General features: G+C 46.6%; 2 protein-coding genes across 7 annotated transcripts; both read right to left on the minus strand.

Moving 5' to 3' along the window:
• Positions 1-221: 221 nt before the first annotated feature.
• On the minus strand, positions 222-14481 carry rusc1 (RUN and SH3 domain containing 1). 5 transcript variants are annotated; one of them, XM_037453739.2, is made up of 13 exons: positions 14356-14481; positions 9532-12854; positions 6784-7599; positions 5666-5788; positions 5500-5576; positions 5300-5317; positions 4864-5038; positions 4427-4532; positions 4258-4304; positions 3654-4150; positions 3345-3571; positions 3001-3168; positions 222-2854 (listed from the first exon to the last, which is right to left on the minus strand). In XM_037453739.2, the coding sequence occupies exons 2-13, from the start codon at positions 12728-12730 to the stop codon at positions 2689-2691; spliced, it is 5619 nt and encodes a 1872-aa protein (XP_037309636.2). In that variant the 5' UTR covers positions 12731-12854; positions 14356-14481; the 3' UTR covers positions 222-2688. The 5 variants fall into 5 exon arrangements, with proteins under 5 accessions (XP_037309636.2, XP_037309635.2, XP_037309639.2 ...); XM_037453738.2 differs by having other exon boundaries at positions 6784-7602; XM_037453742.2 differs by lacking the exon at positions 6784-7599.
• Positions 14482-15131: 650 nt separating this feature from the next.
• On the minus strand, positions 15132-19339 carry fdps (farnesyl diphosphate synthase (farnesyl pyrophosphate synthetase, dimethylallyltranstransferase, geranyltranstransferase)). Of its 2 annotated transcripts, XM_037453897.2 has the most exons (10): positions 19179-19339; positions 18575-18730; positions 18348-18488; positions 17850-17930; positions 17601-17723; positions 17437-17525; positions 17284-17356; positions 17118-17195; positions 16890-17024; positions 15132-15793 (listed from the first exon to the last, which is right to left on the minus strand). In XM_037453897.2, the coding sequence occupies exons 1-10, from the start codon at positions 19179-19181 to the stop codon at positions 15593-15595; spliced, it is 1080 nt and encodes a 359-aa protein (XP_037309794.2). In that variant the 5' UTR covers positions 19182-19339; the 3' UTR covers positions 15132-15592. The 2 variants fall into 2 exon arrangements, with proteins under 2 accessions (XP_037309794.2, XP_037309793.2); XM_037453896.2 differs by lacking the exon at positions 19179-19339 and having other exon boundaries at positions 18575-19153.
• Between the last annotated feature and the right edge of the window lie 117 nt (positions 19340-19456).

The following is a 19456-nucleotide window of genomic DNA, read 5'->3' on the forward strand; positions in this document are numbered from 1 at the left end:
TAAATGAGGAAAGAAAAGTGTAGTTTCAATATTGACATCTTTGCAATCTGACACATGTAGGCCGTTTCCTATTATTTAAAAAAAAACAAAAAATACAGGACATATACTGTATATATATATATATATATATGCACAAGTGAATTATCTCCTACGTTCCTTGATATTTTAATATAAAGTCCTGGACTTTTAACATGACGGTTAAAATATGACTCCAACAGTGATCCAGGTTTGGTTTATACTGATCATTTTATTTGGTGTATTTACAAACAAGCACATGCAGGAGTTTGACAGTGACTGACACTAGCGGGGCACTGAACTATATGCAATAGTAGGACACAGGGATGTCGACAGGCTACATGACACCAGAGACAGAAAGAAGAGGGAGGCACACTTCTCATTGTTACACGCAATGCACACGCGGTGCACACATGCACACCCCCACACACGTACACGCACACAGTGAAAGTGCGGGTTGTGCAGACACACCGAAGTGTTGGATCTCATCTCTGCTTCCACTGCCAAATACGCTGCCATGTGCACGCTCTCTCTCTCAAAAAACACACACACACACACACACAACCCAGATAGATAGAAAGACACTAGATGGGTCAGTAAGAGCATTTCCTTTCGGAAACCTCAAGATCAATAAGTTGTACATCCAATAAATTAACAGCTTTGGAACAAATCCATTTAGACCAGAATCTCACAAGTAAACAAATCAAAAAAATATAAACACGATTCAGTGTGTCGACCCGATATTTCATCTTTCTTGAGACATTATTTCTTGTAAACATCCAGCTGTTTTCCATTTTTATTGTGATCATAGGTTATGAGCACTGGTTCAATTAATGCTACTGGACAGTTGCCATAGTGACTGTAATGTCACGCTACATGGCATTGACACAATAAAACTAGGAAACTTTGAAGAAACCGGAGCTTTCCCTGATTAATCAACAGCAAAGAAACTTTCCTGCTTTATTAAATGGAGGTCCTTTTGTGTCAGCCTTTCTATACCAGCCAAAATATGTCTCTTTATTATATTACCTTTAACAATCTAAGCTTGTTTTAGGCTTCATGAGTCAACATCAAATCAAAACAAAGACTGTTAGTTGTACATTTAACCATATGCATAGTTATTATACACAATCTAGAGAATGACTAATAATAAAATGACATAATGCAATGTGGTTAGAATCAACGTATCACTTTCACCACTACCACTATCATTAATATCAATGATTATGATGAGCAAACATGGCGGGAAGGGTTAAGATAAATACAACAGCTGAGGTATGAAGTGAAGAACCAGCCAACAAACCTTCTGGACTTCAGTAGCGTTTATGAAGACATCATAAACACCTCTGGGATTTTCTCACGTCATTACGATTAAGGTCAGATGTTGTTGAACAAGAGTTGAGCGTAGTTTTGTGTGGTGTTTAGGGCCCCTTGAGGTTTTGGACAAATTGGACAAATTGAGACAGTTTCATCAATATAATACAGATAATATCTTCTGAAACTGTGAGGGAGGGATGGATATTTAGATCTATATTTTCTGTCATTCATTCAAAGCATTCATGGCACATTACAATGCGTACAGTGTTGAAGGTATGAGCAAAGGTCTAATGACTGTATGAATATGATGTCAAGACAATAGCATTACATGAAGCAAACAGGAGGGAAGATATTAAATTTCATACTGAAACTTACATTTTTGCATGTATGACAACCACTTAATGTGTGTGGGAAGTAGCGGATTGAAAGATTTAGAATTCATTCATTTATTTTTTTAATCATCCACAATGTGGCCACGATCTTAAGCTGTCACTTGTGTTTTACTCTCCGCTTTCTTTGTTCATCCATCTTTCTATCTATCTTGGTAATATCAATCTCATGTATATACTCATATATATATATATTTTGTATGTATATTTATACAGTCAATAATGATAACATGTCAAACACACATGAACCAGGCGATGAAGGTAAGAGGTCAATAGGGGTGACGGTCAATAGAACACAGGTCTACACAGCTACAATTCACTACATTACTACGCAGTATGCAACAGGAGCTACGGCCCAGTACTCTCACATCCTTTCCCCACCCGACAACCCGCGGGCCGGGACTCTCTGCGGCTGACAGCGAGAGACATCCAAGAGGCTTCTAACGGGTTGCCGACCGTCGCCTACTCACGACACGCAGCCGCTGATCTGAAAGCAGTCACACGTGCAAGTTGCTGATTGGGCAGAAGATGCCTTGTGATCATTCTCGGATCAGTGGCTGACAGGGAAGGCAGGCGTGTAGAAAAGAACATTTTAAAGGGATACTTCACTCCAAGATCAAAGGTCTTCTTCTTCGGTATGAAATGGTTTGAGTTTGACTTGAGTCATTAATTCACAGCGTCTGCTGCATTCCTCCTGCCAACATCCATTAGTTTAATGCTACCAAACTGGATGCAGTGCAATAGGGAAAAGAAACTACCATATGTTCATAAAGGGAGAGGGCTGCAGACTGCTCCTGATGCACGTAAAGCAGAACAGATGGTGTTATGCACTCAACTCACACTCAAACTGAGACAGCGTGAAATATCCCTTTCAGAGTAGTGAAGCCTCACGTTAACCTCTTCGCCTAAAATATATATATATATTCTTTTTTTTTTGTATTGATTGAGTGCAGCAGTTATACCGAAGTCACATGATGAGGGAGGTGTAGCCAATAGGTACCAGTCCCTCTTTGTCTCCCTGACGACAGCGAATCCAGTCCTGGTCGACTCCTCCCAACACCACCAGTTCCTCCCCTTTGCAGAAGGTTAGCTCCGAACCCGCTCCGGAGTGATCACACAGCGTTCGTACGGACCTGGGGACAGACAGCGGAGATCTTCTTGGCCACGATAATCCACAGACAGTGCATGATGTCACTAAACATGGGATGATTCGCAATGCAGGATTGATGTCCAACCGCATAACACCACAACCATCGCTGTCACTTTCTGTCTGCTGTACCTGAGCGGTCTGGGTTTGTCCTTCATCTCAAACGTGTCAACCTCCTGCTCGGACTCTGGCTCACTTTCTCCCTCGGGCTCTGGGCCCCTCCTTATTATCGGAGTGGAGTTGCTGCTCACCATTCGTGTGAGCGCGGTGACACCGGGCGCCAGCCACTGGGAGGGACGCCTGCGGAGACAGACGCAGAGAGGACGGGACGAAGTTACCGTTCAAGTGCATCATAAACTTTGGAGTTTCAAAGGTTTTCTGATTCAACTCGGTGAGAAAGTGTGTCCAAGCTTGGGTTGGAATTCTAAACTTTTCTATTAAAAACAAATTGTAATGCGTTAAACTGGTTGGCTTACCTGGTTGGCGGCGTGTGACCTGGCGGGCTGTTGAGGCTTTTAGAGGCTCCAAAAAGCCGCCCAAAACCCCAGGGAACCGGAGCGCCACTGCTCAGCGCGGCAAAGTCGCTCCCTGCTCGGGCCTGCAGGTCCGTCCTTGCCGCCTCCTTCTTCAGGTTCAGCTCGGACAGGTTGTGGCTCAGCCGGCCTCCCCAGCGCATCACCGCTCCCCATCCCTGCTGCATCACCTGTGATTAACCAAAAACGTCAGCGCCAAAGGATCCCAGGCGCCGTAGTTGACTAATAAACAGTGAACAGTGGGGGGGGCACCTGTCCTGCCTGCTGGACGAGGCTGTCCTCCTCAACATCGGGTAGAGGTAAGTCTGCAATATCCTTCTCCTGCACCCACAGCAGCTGAGGGCTTGTCTGAATGACCGAAGCCTTGTCGGGGGCAGCGGTGCTGTTTGTCGACGCCCCTACTACTCCGTTCTTTGGATTCATCAGTGATGACAATTTTTCATTGGCTGCCCGGTTTTCTTGGCTTCCAAAGTCTACTTCTGAGAGATTTTCAATATATCTGCAGCTCGTGATTTTGGATTTGGGCCCCTCTGTTGGCCGCTGGAAGCCAGCATCCTGACATGGTGGACTGGGGATCTCCGGAGTGGGATTATCTGGCTCTAGGTGGTGGTGCTGGAAGAGCAGGTCGAGGTTGAAGGTCAGCAGGCTGAGAGGCTGCAACACCAGGAGCAGCTCTTCGAACAGAGGCCGGCAGGCGGTCAGCGACAGATGCATGAAGGAAGAAGGGCGGTAATATGTCTCTAGCACATCTGAATGGAAAGAGAGATCCTTGTCAATCACATCCATGCCCACAAGAAGGCATGTAATGACATGTAATGTAATGTAAAAGAAGGACAAAGAAGTAATGGAAACGTACCGCTGCAAGACTGGAGGTGGGATAGCCAGAAATCCAGATGCTTGGTACTGTAAGAAAAAGAACAGGAAAACTGAGGATCCAAAGAGAATTTGTCAGAGTAAATTACAATATAGTGAGAAAAAATATTTTGTGTAGTGTAGACCAGAGTGGATGCAAAGACATGACTCACTTCAGTAGACCAAGCAGAAATGCATTGAATCTGTGTTTGTTCTGTCTGAGTTGAGGTAGCTCTCCAACACGAACTTGTAGGTTGAACAATGCTTGGGTTTTAGGACCTTTTTGTTGGGAAAGAAGAGGGAAAAAGAAGGCAGAGACAGTGAGATCAACGGAGGAACTTACGGAGGTCTAAAAAAAACGGCAGCGAAACTTGGCACTCGATAGCCAAATCAATATTTGCATCCTGTTGTTTGCTTTAATCAGCACATTAAACACTAAAATCAAGTATTCAAAATCAAGTATTCAATCGGTATTGACTGATGTTTAGGAAAAGAATCAGCACAAAGAAATCTAGAGTGTATTATTATGAACCAGGGAATAACACAAGACACAACAAATATAATATCCTAGTCTATAAATGCAAATTTTCCCATAATAACTCAGTGCTACCTGGCCTGGTTGAGGCCTGGACTAGACCCCAGGCTGAATTTGGCCTCCTGCCTGCAATCAGGTCACTCTGGTGAGGTTTCAAACCATCGGTCAGTAAGCCGTGGAGGGCAGGGCAGAGACACTGCAGCACCAGACGGCCCAGAGATGGATTTATAGTGCTGTCTCCTGACAAAGCCTAGGGAGGGGAGAGGAGAAAAGAGGAAGCGAGAGGAGGAAGAGGTGCAGCGATAGGGAGAGACCGGGGAAGAGAACAGCAAGGATGACTCAAGGAAGGAGGAGGAAAAGGAAAGGGGGTCACATAGAGGGAGGTTGGAGAGAAAGGGGGGCGGAGCGATGTGGGTGGATATGTTGTGAATAGACATGAGTCGGGCGGTTGGAGTTAGTTTACAAAGAAATGCACAAGACTAGATGGGGTTATCTAAAGATATTCTAGTACCTTGTTAACTGAGTGAGACTGAGGAGAGATGGAACAACATATATAGAGTCAGATCAAGAAGAAAAGGAGAAAAGCATTTACAAAGATAAAAAAAAAGAATTCTAAACAATATTACATTTGAAAATTGAGTGACATTTCTGGGTCAGTTAATTATGGCCTTTTGAAATCCCACTTGTGATGTCAATTTCACAGGAACTGACCTTCTGCACTACAGTCCGAGAAGAACTGAACTGGGCCAAGATGGCTTCCACCGCCACACTGGCCGCACCGACCAGAGCTGCAGGGAAGAACAATGGTCCCTTGGTTAAACTGTGAGAACATTAAAAACCAGGGGAGAGAGACACACAAACGGGATGAGACACACACCTTTTTTCTCCTGCAGGCACAGAGAGGACAGGCCCGGACCTCTCACCGGACCCTTCACATCTTCGCCCATCCAGGATGTCTCTGTCCTCTGCACGGAGCCAGCGAATGAGACACTGCGAACAGCTGACAGAGAAAAGAGCCATTACCTGCTATGTAATGTGTAGAAGATAGAAAATGTAAAACAAGAGGTCACCACAGACATGAATAACATAACTGAAATATTTGCATTGTTAGTAGGAGCAATTAAGCAATGAGTAGCACCGCAGCGCGCCGATAGAAGCAGATGGTGCTACTGACAACAAACAGCGCGTCATTCTACGAATATCGGTTGGTCGTGGTGAGCTTTCAACATCTGGATTTGTGAAGACAACTCTCTGCATCCATCGGGGGTGAACAGGATCCCATGCATTAATCATGACTCGCATTCAAAGATACTTAATATAAGCACACAAAAGGAAGAAGAACAACCGAGCTAGGGGGGGCGACACAGTTGTGTAAGCTACCACATCAGTCGGGTCAGATCCAATTAGACATACGTTCAGGTGCGGTGTACAACTCATATAAAATGATTCATATAAGCCAGTTATATAAATTCATTCATATATTGAACAGGATGCAGTGGACCAGAAGTACTTTAGAAATTGCCCTCGGGTGGTGCCTGGCATGAAATGCTGATGCCCATTTTCAACACAGCATGCAAAAAAAAAAAAAAAAAAACGGAAGCAGACCAGACGAGGCTGACACAAAGACGGACAGTGGGAGACAGGGAAAGAAAGAGAGACTGATGAGAGCAACTCGAGGCGCCCTGTGACAGGAACAGCTGTCAGCGGGTTCTGAAGGCCATTGGCAGATTTAAAAGGACGGTGCTGTGGAGACGTACCAGATGACCTGCGGGGAGCTTCCTTCTGATACATACAACCGCTACAGTTACCTAGTTCTTTCAAATCTGCAAATCCCCCGGGGAGGGGTCGAGAAAGTAACAACAGTCTTAGAGACACCGTATCCGGGGCCCGAGAACAAAGACAGTAAAAAAAGGACAGACAGACATGCATGCGAGCAAGATGACAGCGTATAAATGGAGAGGGAGAGAGAGAGAGAGAGAGAGAGAGAGATCTTACTCGCCACACGTGACTGCCCAGGAGCCTGGTGGAGTTTTGGGGGCAGGGCAGGCGCTCTTGGCGGTACGGGAGGGTAGAGGTTCGGATAGTAAAGGGGAGCAGCGAGGGCAGGCAAGGTGTGTGAGCGGGGGAAAAGCGGGGAGCTGAGGCCGGAGCCCGAGACGCCGGGAGGGAGCGCGCCGGAGCGCAGGGGAGGAGAGAGGGCGCCGATAGGAGAGAGGCGAGGAGGGGCGCCCCTGTGCAGCGGGCAGTTTTTCGGGTGGTACAAGTAATACGTGGGAAGAGGAGGAAGCTCCTTTGATGTCCTGGCCTTGTTGCTGGGCTTCTCTGAATAAAGTGAGCCCGAAGCACTGACGGCGCTCGGATGCGTCATCATGACATCTACGTTCTTATAAGGGGTCGTGCAAACGGGAGCCGCCGCGGCCCCGCCAGCGACAGGCGCGTCGCACTTAGTTGCCGAGTCACTGCAGTACAGCGAGTCAAAATGACAGACGGAGTCCGCTGCAAGGCCCCCGCGTGGGTTAAAGATCTTCCCATAATCACAAGGGGAGTCCGCACCCAAGGCGTCCGGAGGCTCATAGTCAAAGGCAGAGTTTATATCGGTGCTGGAGTCATCTGCGCGGGCACAAGCCGAGCCAGTGACGGGGGCCCACTGTGGGTTGCGGTGTTTGCCTGAGGACTCCCTGCCTGCATGGCTGTGGGGCCTGGGATCGGCAAAGGGCTGGGAGTTACAGTAGCCCGGACGAAAGGGAGGGAGGGCAGTGTGCAGGAAATAGGGTTGGGAGGACCGGACGAGGGACAGGGGCGGGGAGGAAACTGCTTATTGGAGAACAAAAAAAAGGCCAACAAATGGTAAAAGGTGCGGGAGTCACAATGGAGAGGCACGAGCGCACGAGCAAAGCGCCACGAGGGAGCGAAGTGGAGCGATGGAAACAACGTGGGGTGGGATGGACAGGCGAGGAAAACAAGGGAGTTCAAAAGCAACCAAAATAATATGTGGCAGAGAAATGGGAAAGAGAGAGAGAGAGAGATGCAAGAAAATGTTAGTGTCTGTCGAGAGAAAAATGCACATTCATGAGCAGAAATCATCATCATGTAACATCATGCAGTAATGTAGTATTTCAACAGGTCAAACAGTTGACTGACAGTCACACATTGACAGTGCATGAGAGTCAATGGAGTTATGACGGGCGATAACCAAAGTCATTCGTTTGAGGGGCTTTGACTGATAGCTACACAGTACAAATATTGTCGATCAAGGACCAAATTTAAAATGCCACCATCAATTGCAAATATTCATCATATTTCCATGTGGGTATTCTTCCCAGCATCTAATTTCACTTTCATTTGATAGTTTATACAGCGTGTTATGGGAATCGAGCAACAGTGTCGCACCGTGCTTTGTAATTTACTGCAGTGACATCACCACCTCTGGATCACCTTCTCTTTTTCTCTTCCCTGCCGTTTGTTTTCGACCCCTGAAGCTCCTTTGCCCCCCCCCCCCTCCTCCTGTCCAGCAGCAGTGCAATGCTGAGTCAGACAACAGACAGCAGCCCCTTTCTGTCCGTTTCTGCTCAATCACCTGCTCGGTCTCTGTGGAGATTCACAGATTGTGGCTAAAACAAGTTTCATGATTGAATGACCCTTTCAGTCTGTTGCCTACAAAATGAACTAGAAAGCAACCATACCTGGTTTAGACTTGAGTTGTCTCTGGACTGAAACTCACGATACTTCCTATTTTTCTGACATTGGCTTACAGCAATTGGTCCATATACTTAGATACACCCCTCAGTCTCTTAAAGGTGTACACACCTATTTCTGGCTTTGTTGCATAGGCAAAAGGTGAAATAATACACCGGTATTTCTACGATAAGATAAGTCACTGTGTTATTGGGGACTATGAGCAATTCATATCAAACATACACCCCACTGACAAGCTATGCCTTAAAGTTAATGGAGAACACTGCAGCACTGAAAGAGATAAGTAACTTGATCTTCTGATACTCCAGGGAGCAAAGGAGGGGCGAGCAGAGATACAGGATGGACGGACGGAGAGAAGCATATACACAATCCAAGGAGGTGTGATTTTAAACCAATAAAGACGCAGAAAAACCAGGTAGAAACACAGAGTAAAAAAAAAGTTGAAAGACGTAGAGGGTAGAAAGACGAGGAGAGGGGGGTGAACTCGGTGGGCACTGTTATCTGTCTCCCTGTTGGTAAAGGGTGGATGAATAATTGAATAAGGCAGTGATGACATCACACGACAATAACCAGTGCAGTAAAAACTGGCTGGAAAGTTTCCAACCTCCTCTTTCTCCTCATATTATTACTTTTCTCCTCCTCTACCTTCTTTATCCCTCCATCCTTCTACTGCTCATATTCCCTCTGCAGCTTCCACTGTCTTGTTAGCTGATGTTCATCGCTTGTAGTGATTTACCCATCGTATCATGTATCATGCCTGTGACTCATGACTCATTTATCATTTCCATAAATGAGTCAACTGTTGGTTTTCTGTTTTTTTTCTACTCTACTGTCTATTTGAGGATGTTATTTGCGCATCTCTTTTTGTCCACCATCGGTTCGTTCCAGTTCTATTCTGCCGTTCTAATTACACTGAGTAGATTTGAGATGTTTATTTTCACCCATGCACGCACAAAGCTGCAAGCATTACAGGCCCCTTCCCCTATGTCAATAAAGTAATCCGACTTTTCTATTGTCCTATGCATCATCATGCCAATTCCCACTCACCTGAAGTTCTTGTTTCAAAGGTCCCTCCTCCATCGGCCCGTCCTCTCACCTCCACCTTTTCCTCCCCATCTTTTTCTTCCTTCTCCCCCTTTTGTTCCCTCTTAACGTCTTCACCCTCCCACTCTCTGCCGATGGTCCACAGGCTGCCGTCACTGGCCGAGCAGCCCATCTTCTGTGACGGGCACAGCTCCGGTTGTCTCCCCTCCTCATCGGCCCTCTGGAGCATTTCCTTTAAAGCGGCCATCGAGGTGAGGGCCGGTGGCGGCTGCATGAAGAAGGCCTGAGCCTGAGAGGTGTACTCCCATTGGTTTCCGTCGCCGCCTGCCATCTCTCGCCTCCACCTCAGGTTGTACAGTATGTCTGCATCGGGAGTAATGACTGTCGGGTCGGGGTCCGGATCGGTGATCACCTTTGTTTGGAGGAAGTTGCTCTTGTTGCGGTGTCGCAGCTCTTTAAAAGTTGTGACTTTTGGCGCTGACCCTGGAGATGACCCAGTAGAACTGAGCTTCTTTTGATTTTCAACGTGAGATTTTCTCACTGACAGCGGTGGATGCTTTGGGTGGGCTTCAGTGTTGTCAGGTGTGAACGCTATGAGCCAATCAAATCGCTCGGGCTGTGCCGAGTTGGCCTGGAGAGTACTGACTTTGTGGTGCGGCACCGATGGGGGGATCGGGGGTAAGGGGCGAGGAGGAGGAGGGGGAGGAGAATCTAGTGATTCTGCAGGATACCTGAAAGAATCAAAGCTCATATTCTTAGTTTCCTGTGTATTGCTCAAACCACAGCTGTAGTAAGGGTCGCAGGTCCTCTTCCTTCTCCTTGCCAGCTCGGTGAACGAGGTGGTTCTTTGTGAGCTCTCCTCGTTCATTTTGCATTCTTGAGCTATTTCTGCTATTCGATCTCCATCCGTCTCGTCTCTGCTTCTCCATCTGTCTCTGGCCATAAACTCGGTGCCACGTTCCTTCATCTCATTCTGATCTTTTAGTCTGAAATCAGCTAGGTCGCCGGACATGGACGAGGTAACGTGGTCTCCACCGACCTCATCCTCTAATCCTCCAACACAAACACCAAGTTCTGGGCTGAGTTTGAGGAGCTCAGCTTGGGTCAGTCCGGCAAGCATCAATAGCTTCCGAATCTCTACATCCAGTGCATGGAAGGAGGGGGGAGGAGGCAGCGCAGGAGGAGTTGGTATGGCACAGGGAGAGGAGGAAGAGATAGAGATAACTGGTGGAGGAGGTAGAGGTGGGGGACGTGTGGTAGGAGGAGGAAGGGAAAAGGGGGTCTTTTCCTGTTCGGTTTGGAGAGCAGCGAGCCGCTGCGCCTCCTTCCTGGCAAGATGACGCTTCCGGGGGGGAGGGATGGGAGGAGTCGGGGTCGGGATGGACGGGGGCGGAGAAGGAGTGGTATAAAGGGTGAGGTAAGGGAGCGGTTTTGAGGTGGGAAGAGGAGGGATGGAGGGAGGAGACTGAAGGAGGGGTTTCTCACACCTAAAAGTGGTGAAAGTAGGGGAGGAGGAGTTGGGCGAGAAAGTAGACAGTGTAGGAGAAGTGGACACAGCCATGGAGGTGGTCTCCCTACTGATATTGATGTAGGTGTGGAGATCAGAGCTCACGCTGGCGTGACGTGCTGGAGGTTTGGGGGGCCTGGGCGGCGGCTCGACGGGAGAGGGGGTGAGGGAATCAAGAACGAGGGGATCCTCACATTCTGACGGAGCAGTGAGGTCAACCCCTGCATCAGAAAACTCCTGAGAGTCTCCCATAGCTCCTCGGACACTTTTATACAACTTCCAGGGAATGTCGATGTTGCCCATTTCATCCATGACGTCCGAGAGATCCTGCTCCTCCAGATCTCCCAGATCAAATCCCTCCTCGTGGAGTTTGGCGATGTAGGCCAGCTTGACCTCCCGGTTCACCTTCTCCAAGCGATCAAGGTGATCGAGCCGGTCCCTCAGAACATCCCAGTGTTGTTCCCCCTCCAGATCCCAACGAGCCACTTGGATCACCTGGCTGAAGCGCTCCATTTTCCCAAACTCCCCTACAGATTCTAGAAAGTCCAGCAGACCTTGTTTGGTGACCTCAGAATCCCCTTTGACCCCTAGGTAGTCAGGAGAAGGGGTGTCTAGGGCAGAGGGGTAACCCTCATCTGGGGAGCAAGGGGAGATTGAGGAATGGGATGTCAAGAGGAAGGGATCGCGGCTAAGAGGAAGGGACGGAGGCGAACGCGCAGGAGGCTCGCATTCAGGGCCTCGTGGAGGAGAGCGCTCTTTGGGGGACAGAGCCACTTGGTCGAGAGAAGAGCAGATGGAGGCGGATTGATCCGCACAGTCAGACTCCAGGTCAGAGCAGGAGCTGATCGAAGTGGAGGACGACGAGGTAGAGCAGGAGAGCGAAAACTCCAGGAGGGAGGGGGGACAGTCACAGCACGAGGGGACCAGGGTGTCATCGTCGTCGTCGTCGTCGTCATCGTTGTCGGCCTCATCATCAATATCAAAATCCCCACTGCTCTCCTCCTCGTCGTCTTCTTCTACTTTTACATTTTTCTTGTTGTCCAGATCAGCGTTCGCGCCTGCACTCTGGCCTCCTTTTTTCAGACCGGCCACAGGGCGGGCAGAGGCCACCGGTTGAGCCTTCGCTTGGGAGGGAGGCCGAGGCTGCTCCTTGCCCCGTTTCCCGTCCTGCTTCTGGGGCAGCGGGGCGGGAGGAGGGGGTAGCTGCAGTTGCTGTCTGATAGAGATGGTGTTGTTGTTGTTGTGGTTGTGGTTGAACATGCTGTTGTTGTCCTGCGGGGAGCGGCCGTCGCAGCACAGACACGGCAGGCTCGGCTCGTTGCAGTTCGGGTCGAGGGGGAGAACAGAGGGGAGCGGAGGCGGAGCGACTGCTGGCGCCATCTTGGTCGCCACGGACGCACGAGCACTCTTGGGTTTGGGCTTTGCTGGTCTGGAGAAGGTGGAGCCCTGCTTCTGTGGGCCAAACCTGGACTGGGTTACTGGCGCTCGAGGCGGCACTCCGGTCCTGGTCCTAGTGGGCGCAGGGGTAACTTTAGTGGGTCTGCGTGGGGAGGACGCGGTGATTGTGTTCATGTTTTTATCCTCCCTCTGGAAACCAGGACCTTGAGACTTTGTTGCAGCTATGCTATTGGTCCGCCGGCTGACGTCAAAGCGCCGCGGCTTTGGAGGCTGAGAGGAGCAGCTAGAGGACTGCATTGTGGGAATGTGACTTTTTTAGGATTCTCTGATATTTCTGTTGCTATAGAAACAAGTGTTGTACAGGACAGATCCAATCTGTGATGCGTCGTGACCGTCACATCTTGGCATGAGTCCCAAGATCCTGTAACACCAAAGCAGACAAAGTGAATAACGATGATACCAGCAAAATTCAAATTTCAAATTTCAAAAATGCTTTTCTTGCTCTACAAATGTTTTCACATTAGGCAATGTCTTTGGAGTTAAACTCATCGTATGTACTATCTATTAAAACGCAATTTCTTTTGGGGTTGGTGTTTCATTTATCGCAGCCCAACAGCAGTGATACCAACACACACCGTCGCACACACACAGTACTGTAAAAAAAAGGCGCATTATCAAGCGTCACCAATTAAGCAAAATAATTCAAAAATTGACATCGAAATCATATTCTATGTTTATAATTGCAGAAATTCCAAATATTCTGTGATTCCTGTTTCCCAAATGTGATGATGTGCTGTTTTTTCATGATAGTTAACGTTTTGGACTGGTGTTGAACAAAACCAGACATTTGAAGACGTCACAGTGGACTCGCCACCTTGAGTAACTGTTATGGTCAGTTTTTTTTAATCCGACTTTATTAAAAAAACTGCTTAACTGATAATCAAGGAAATTATTGCAAGAGAGCAACAGATTATGAACCAATTGCTAGTTGCTTACCCTTATTCATATTGTGCTGAGCAATGCTGCAAAGCTTTCATAGAACACTTTAAAATGTATGTAAGAGAAGGTTTTCTGCTTCTGTCCCAATATTTTTTTCACATTTTCAGATGCAGTATATTCAAATTCAAACAAACACACACACAACATGAAATAATACCCACATGAATAAATGTGAGCTAATTCACAGCCTGACTTGCCATCATTATCAGGATCATGTCCAGCTTCACTGATATTCAAGAGTTTACAATAGTCAGAATTTAGATCAAAATACATATTGTGAAAACAAACCAACACGGTACCTCGAGTGATGACTGAACGTTTAACTGGAGCATGAAATAATCCTGCAGCAGCAGTGAGCAGCAACCGAGGGAGCCTTTCTACAGCCCATCTACCGAGGGCTACTGCTCATGTATTCCTCCACAGTGCCCTTCACTTCACTGAGCAATATAAACCACTCCACTGCTCGCCTGTGGGCCTTTCAGTCGGAATGCCACCAAAAACGACAAAGCCTTGAAATAACACAAAAGAAACCGCATATCTTCACGTGTAATTCCGTCCCGTCCCGTGTGCAGCATTAACCCCTGCGTGCATCGATCCCACGGAGCTGATGGAGGCAGGGAGGAGGGGAGGAGGGGGGGTGGGGTAGCTCCAAACCGCATCGCCCTGATATACAGGCCCATCCGCCCCTCAGTAAATGTTACGCATAGCATTTTGATTTCAGTTAAACCCGATGGTCAGAATACCTCTTCGCGGAAAATGACGTCACAAATATGACCGTTAACAGCGGCGTTGCGGGTTTCTAGGAGGGATGCGCGCTGCGTTACGCTCACCCCGACGAGCCGCTGCGGGTTCGTTTAAAACAATGTATGTTTTAGAGAGTGACACATGTCGTAGGAGATTAAATAAATGAGGACTTGACTCACGATCAGATTGAGGTGAAGATGGACGAAGGTCTCCATGTCGTCGGGCTCGCTCGCATCACCGTGTGAATGTGAATCTCTGCACGGTGACGGCCTCAGCATCTGTCTTCTCGCGAGCATCCAGGACCCCCCCCCCCCCGCCCCCACACACACACACACACACACACACACAAACACACACACACACACACACACGGACCAAGCCACACCCCGCACATGGTTTATCATCACATCTGATCTGTTTCGAGTCAATTTCAGCTTCACCTTCTGCAGAAATATTAGTTTTGGAGAGAAGAATCTCCCTGGAATCCTCATGAGCAAGAATTCATGTTTTACAGAGATAACTAAGACGCCATTAAAAAGTTAAGATGACCATCATTATGGCCCGGAGACCAAATAGTCAGTTTACTATAATATATATCAAATTCTAACATTTGAAAAGCTGGAAACTGTCACATTGTCATTTTCTTCTTCTTTAGAATGTACTTAAGAATATATTTAACAAAACTGCAAACAACTACACTGGTGAGTCTGTGTGAGTCATCAGGTGAAATGTGTTGCTGGAGGCAGCTACAGCAGCGGGACGCAGCTCAAAGGCTGGGAGTATTTTTGTCAGGTCTGTGGTGATCATTTTTCACCGCGATAGTGTGGCAACCACACAAAATGTAGTCACAAAACCGCACAAGGATGTAGATGGATTAAAATGAGGAGAAATAAGTATACAGTGAAAGCGAGGATAAGATGTTTTCTGCTCTACAACCAACACACAAACAAACACCTAATGCAAACATACATTATTTATTGAAGCAATAACATTCACCGCAGTACAGACTTTACAGCAGCTATATGAAAATACATGGAATTAGAAAGCTGCTCGGGTTTGACCCTCTGTCCTCTGTCAGGATACATCTACTGCCATCAATGTCCCGTTTAGATTGTAATCAATCAATAAATCTATTCTTATGAAATTAAAACAGTTCCAACAATCGGACGCATTTTCTATGCGTTCGTATTTTCAGTGTCCAACTTTTATCCATTGTGTTCTCCAGTGGCAAAATAACTGGAAATACTGTACATAAGAGAACTGGGTTCAACAATGTAGAATGGGGTAAAAGCAGTTTCATGACATTTGCACCCAAATATCCAGAGGCCACTGAAAAGGTATTCCCTGCATCATGATAAAAGTCAGAAGGGAGGCGACTGATGCACCGGACACTGTAGGTGACCACCATTCTCTCTCTTACTTGTTCCTCTTGTAGATTTTCTCGGCAAAGTTGAGGAAGATGGAGTGAGGAAGGTTTTTAGCGTGACAAGAAATGAGCTTCTGTAACCGCTGGTAGCTGTCTTCCTCATATTTGTGGTACAATGTTGGCATTTGCAGGTTGTTGTACAGCTTTTTGACCTTTTCTACACAGGCATCATCATGGCGGCCATAACATTCCTGAGGAAGAGGTGAAGATTAAGTGAAGTTTTAATGTAGTATTGAGCGATTTGTAGAATTTCTAAAAAAGGCGGCCAACACATACAGGGGGTAAGAGTAGTTACGATCCAAAACATAAAACGCATTGTTTCACTGTTATTTTTATATATTCTAATTGCTGCAATTCATACTTGTTTGTATGTAGAATTAAGATTCAGCAAAGTATAGATGTCAGGGGAAAGTCCCAAAAATATCTTTCAAAAGGGACGCTTGCCATATACTTCTGCTTCTTTGTAAATTAACACACAAAATAATAATCCGTGTGCCTCCGTTAAATTGAATCCATTTTTTAAATTTACTTCAATGAGAAAATCTGTCAACAGGCCATGGTTTAAATTACAAAAGTACAGCAAAGACATATTACTGAAGCATTGTAGTAATGTATTTGAAGGCCAGTGTGTAGGATAGGACAACATCTAGAGGTGAACGGACCTTTCAGGCCAACGTTCAATTTGTCTGTTCCGGGCTACTGTAGAAACATGAGCGCTACAACATAACAGAGGCAGAGGTGACTAAATATGAGAGGAAACAAAAGTTATACCAACAACAATGATGATAATATTCAGCCACTAGGTGTCGCCCCCTCCCTCCACCGTTCTATTGCATTCACTTCACTGGTTGCCAGTTCTATTTAGGGAATTATTATGCATCAGTGACTGTACAGCTATATCCAGGGGTCGACAGGGTTTAGGAAGTACAGAGGTCAGTATTTTGGACCTGTGAAAATCTTTTACATAATTCAGTCAAAAAATCCAAATACTTTTTTTTACTTTTTATGGATAAGTGCCTCTCAAAATGTTGTTATTGTATTATAATTTGTCTACATACAAAAATTCTGAATATGATCTTTTATATTATATGTCAGTAGATCCCGAAACACATAATGTTTAAATCATAGTGCAAGCTCTCTGATGTCTTTGAAATTGAAACTGTGGATGAAATCTGTTCTGTGGAGTAAATTTATAGTACATTAAATTGTCATCTAACTGTAAGCGAGACACTAAATCCATGCGGACAACTACATATTTAAACATAAAATATTTTTGTATGGTCTCACCTGGAGCTCTGCTCTTTGTTCAGGAGTTATGTTTTCCAGCGCTGTCACCACCAGCCAACTACATTTGTTATCCTGGATGTCTGTGCCGATCTTTCCCGTCACAGCAGGATCTCCGTAACAGTCCAAGAAATCATCCTGCATATTATCCACATTTCTCGATTATTGAACTTGACGGCATATTGTTCAATAGGGTTGAGTGAAAGCTGGAAGACGTGTAAAAGTAAATACCTGTATTTGAAAGAACTCTCCCATCTCAAGTAAGATGTGTTTGGCATTATTGTGTTCCTCTTCGCTCTCTATCCCTGCCTACAGAACGAAGGTACGGTAGTTATGAGACAGACTACTGAATTCATTTCTTATTTTGTCATGTGTGCAGAATATAAAACACACTCACAATATACATTGCAGCTGCCACTGGGAGGTAAAAAGAGTAGAATGCAGTCTTGTATTTTACAATAGCTTTATACCTGAAAGACAAGGAGAGAACAAAATGACACCTATTTCCTCTTGTAAACAACATCATTATCTGCAAATGTATCTTCACTACCTCTCTAAGGTGAATCGGTTGAGGTCGATCTGACCAGAGGTAGACGTCATGAGGTCCAGAGCTTGTCCGAGCTCGGTCTGGAAAGATGTCTGGAACAAAAAGAGGTCCAGTAAGAATCCTGTGTTAATGCGTGTGCCTGTGTACTCCGTCCAAACGTACAGTACCTCAGTAAATAGCTCCAGTAGGTGGACATAGTACGGCTGATCCCTACAATGTCTGCGAAGCAGTCTGTAGATTGCCGCCTCTAAAAGAAACGAATCATTGATGGCATCCAGACCGATTCCACCCTTAAAGACAAACAGACAGGATTCACCTGAAAAACTCACCAAATCATTTGTAATGGAAATAAAAGATCACACAACAACATTATAGTCTCTTTTTCAGGGGGGTGGAGGGCATATTTCAGGTCTCACCTTCTTGTACCAGCAGGGCTGTCCTCTCCGAGTGACTGATCCATCCATGATATCATCTGCCACCAGGAAAAATGCCTGAAGCTACAAGAAACAGAGACATTCCAGTCGTTATAGGTTATAAAATGATATACTAAGTAGGAGTTATTTGTAAGGCCCAACGTAGGTATTGTGAAAAATCTTACATTTGTAGTATTGTTGGATGGTGTGAATGTATTGGTGCCATTATAAACGTAGACTTCTTAAAATTCTTTGATGGAGACTATTTAAGAAGTTAGAGCGCTATTGAAAATTGAGTGTTGGGACTCAAAACAAACTACAGTGCTGGCCATAATTAAAAACCTTATGATGTGCACATTTCATACGTTTGGTTTATCAACAAAAAGAAGCAATACGCTACACTTGCAATGGTTTCGGCCTTTTATCGGGAATTATTCGCAATAAGAAAAATGTTGAATACCAGCAGCCAGACTTGAACGTGTACGTGTGACGTGTCCTCACCAGCTCAATGCACCAGCCAACCAACAGAGCCCGCCGCACGGTGTCCTGGGTGAGCTCACCGGGGGGCAGGAGGTCCCTCAGCGAAGCGATCACGGACAGTCCTCGGTTCCTCTTGCCTCCGGGGGAGTTGTACACCAACACCTGAGTGGAAGAAGACGGCGCGTCGTCACGGCAGGAAGAACCTTTGTCTGAAGTAGCTAGCTCTGTAAAACACACGGCTCACGTGCCTCCCTGAACCTGCTCAGCGCGTCTGCCAGCGCGGGGTCGGCGAGGTCCTTCTCCGCGAGCTCCGTCACCAGCTCGTCGAACTGGGCTTCGAACAGCTGGGGGTCGGACCGCAGCGGCTTCCCGTCGCCGCGCGTTCCGTTGCGAACGCCGTCTCCCTGGAGGGACGAGGTGCACATCAGAACCGACGTCGTTTTGAGTTCGAACCGGGAGACGCCGCGCAGCACGGTCCGGATGGTTTTAGGGGCATTAATGAGCGAGCTCAGCAGGAGCCTCATTCTCAAACGTCCCGGACGTCCCTGACGTTGACGTTAACTCACGTTAACTAACCCCGGGAACGAGCTCGGCTAACGCCCGTCGGACTGTCGCTTCACCAAGCTAACGTTAGAGTAGTTATATGGCTTAAACCACGTAACGTTAAACATGTTCCGGTTGGGGAAGACTACCGAACGAACAGCATCACAGCCTCTTAGCCCACTGAGTAAACGAGAGCCAGGATTAAAGTTAGATCAATGAATCACTTTGTAGGTGACAGTAGATGACGTTTACCTCAAGCTAGCAATCCGAATACAATACAAAATATTCTATACATATCTCTTTACATACCATAATTATACTGCCCTCGTAACTCAAACGGTTTGATTTACAATAGCAAATAAGTCTTTCTTGTGTATCTTCGTCTTGGGTCAAACCGAAGTCTGTGAACGTCTCCTTCCACCAGGATGTGCAGTTTGTAGTTTGCTGCCGTGCTTGTGTCTGACTTATTACATAGCAATTGAACTATATTACCCAGCATGCAAAGCAAGTGGTGCATATGGGCGTGGATTGTGGAAGGCTCCATCTGACGTTGAGCGTTTGATTGGCCGAGACCATCGAACCAGGAT

Source organism: Pungitius pungitius, chromosome 11 (assembly GCF_949316345.1).
Source record: "Pungitius pungitius chromosome 11, fPunPun2.1, whole genome shotgun sequence".
Lineage (NCBI taxonomy): Eukaryota > Metazoa > Chordata > Actinopteri > Perciformes > Gasterosteidae > Pungitius > Pungitius pungitius.

Bases quoted from the DNA above. Each gene is read 5' to 3' on its own strand.
- fdps (XM_037453896.2), bottom strand. From the start codon at position 18,850: ATGAGGCTCCTGCTGAGCTCGCTCATTAATGCCCCTAAAACCATCCGG. The intron at 17,357-17,436 runs GTAGTGAAGATA...CTTGTCTTTCAG, and splicing joins AACCGATTCACCTTAGAGAG to GTATAAAGCTATTGTAAAAT. The intron at 17,025-17,117 runs GTATTTACTTTT...GATAATATGCAG, and splicing joins GAGAGTTCTTTCAAATACAG to GATGATTTCTTGGACTGTTA.
- rusc1 (XM_037453738.2), bottom strand. From the start codon at position 12,730: ATGCAGTCCTCTAGCTGCTCCTCTCAGCCTCCAAAGCCGCGGCGCTTT. The intron at 5,789-6,783 runs GTAAGATCTCTC...TTTCTCTGTCAG, and splicing joins TGGGCAGTCACGTGTGGCGA to CTGTTCGCAGTGTCTCATTC. The intron at 3,572-3,653 runs GTGCCCCCCCCA...GGTTAATCACAG, and splicing joins TCGTCCAGCAGGCAGGACAG to GTGATGCAGCAGGGATGGGG.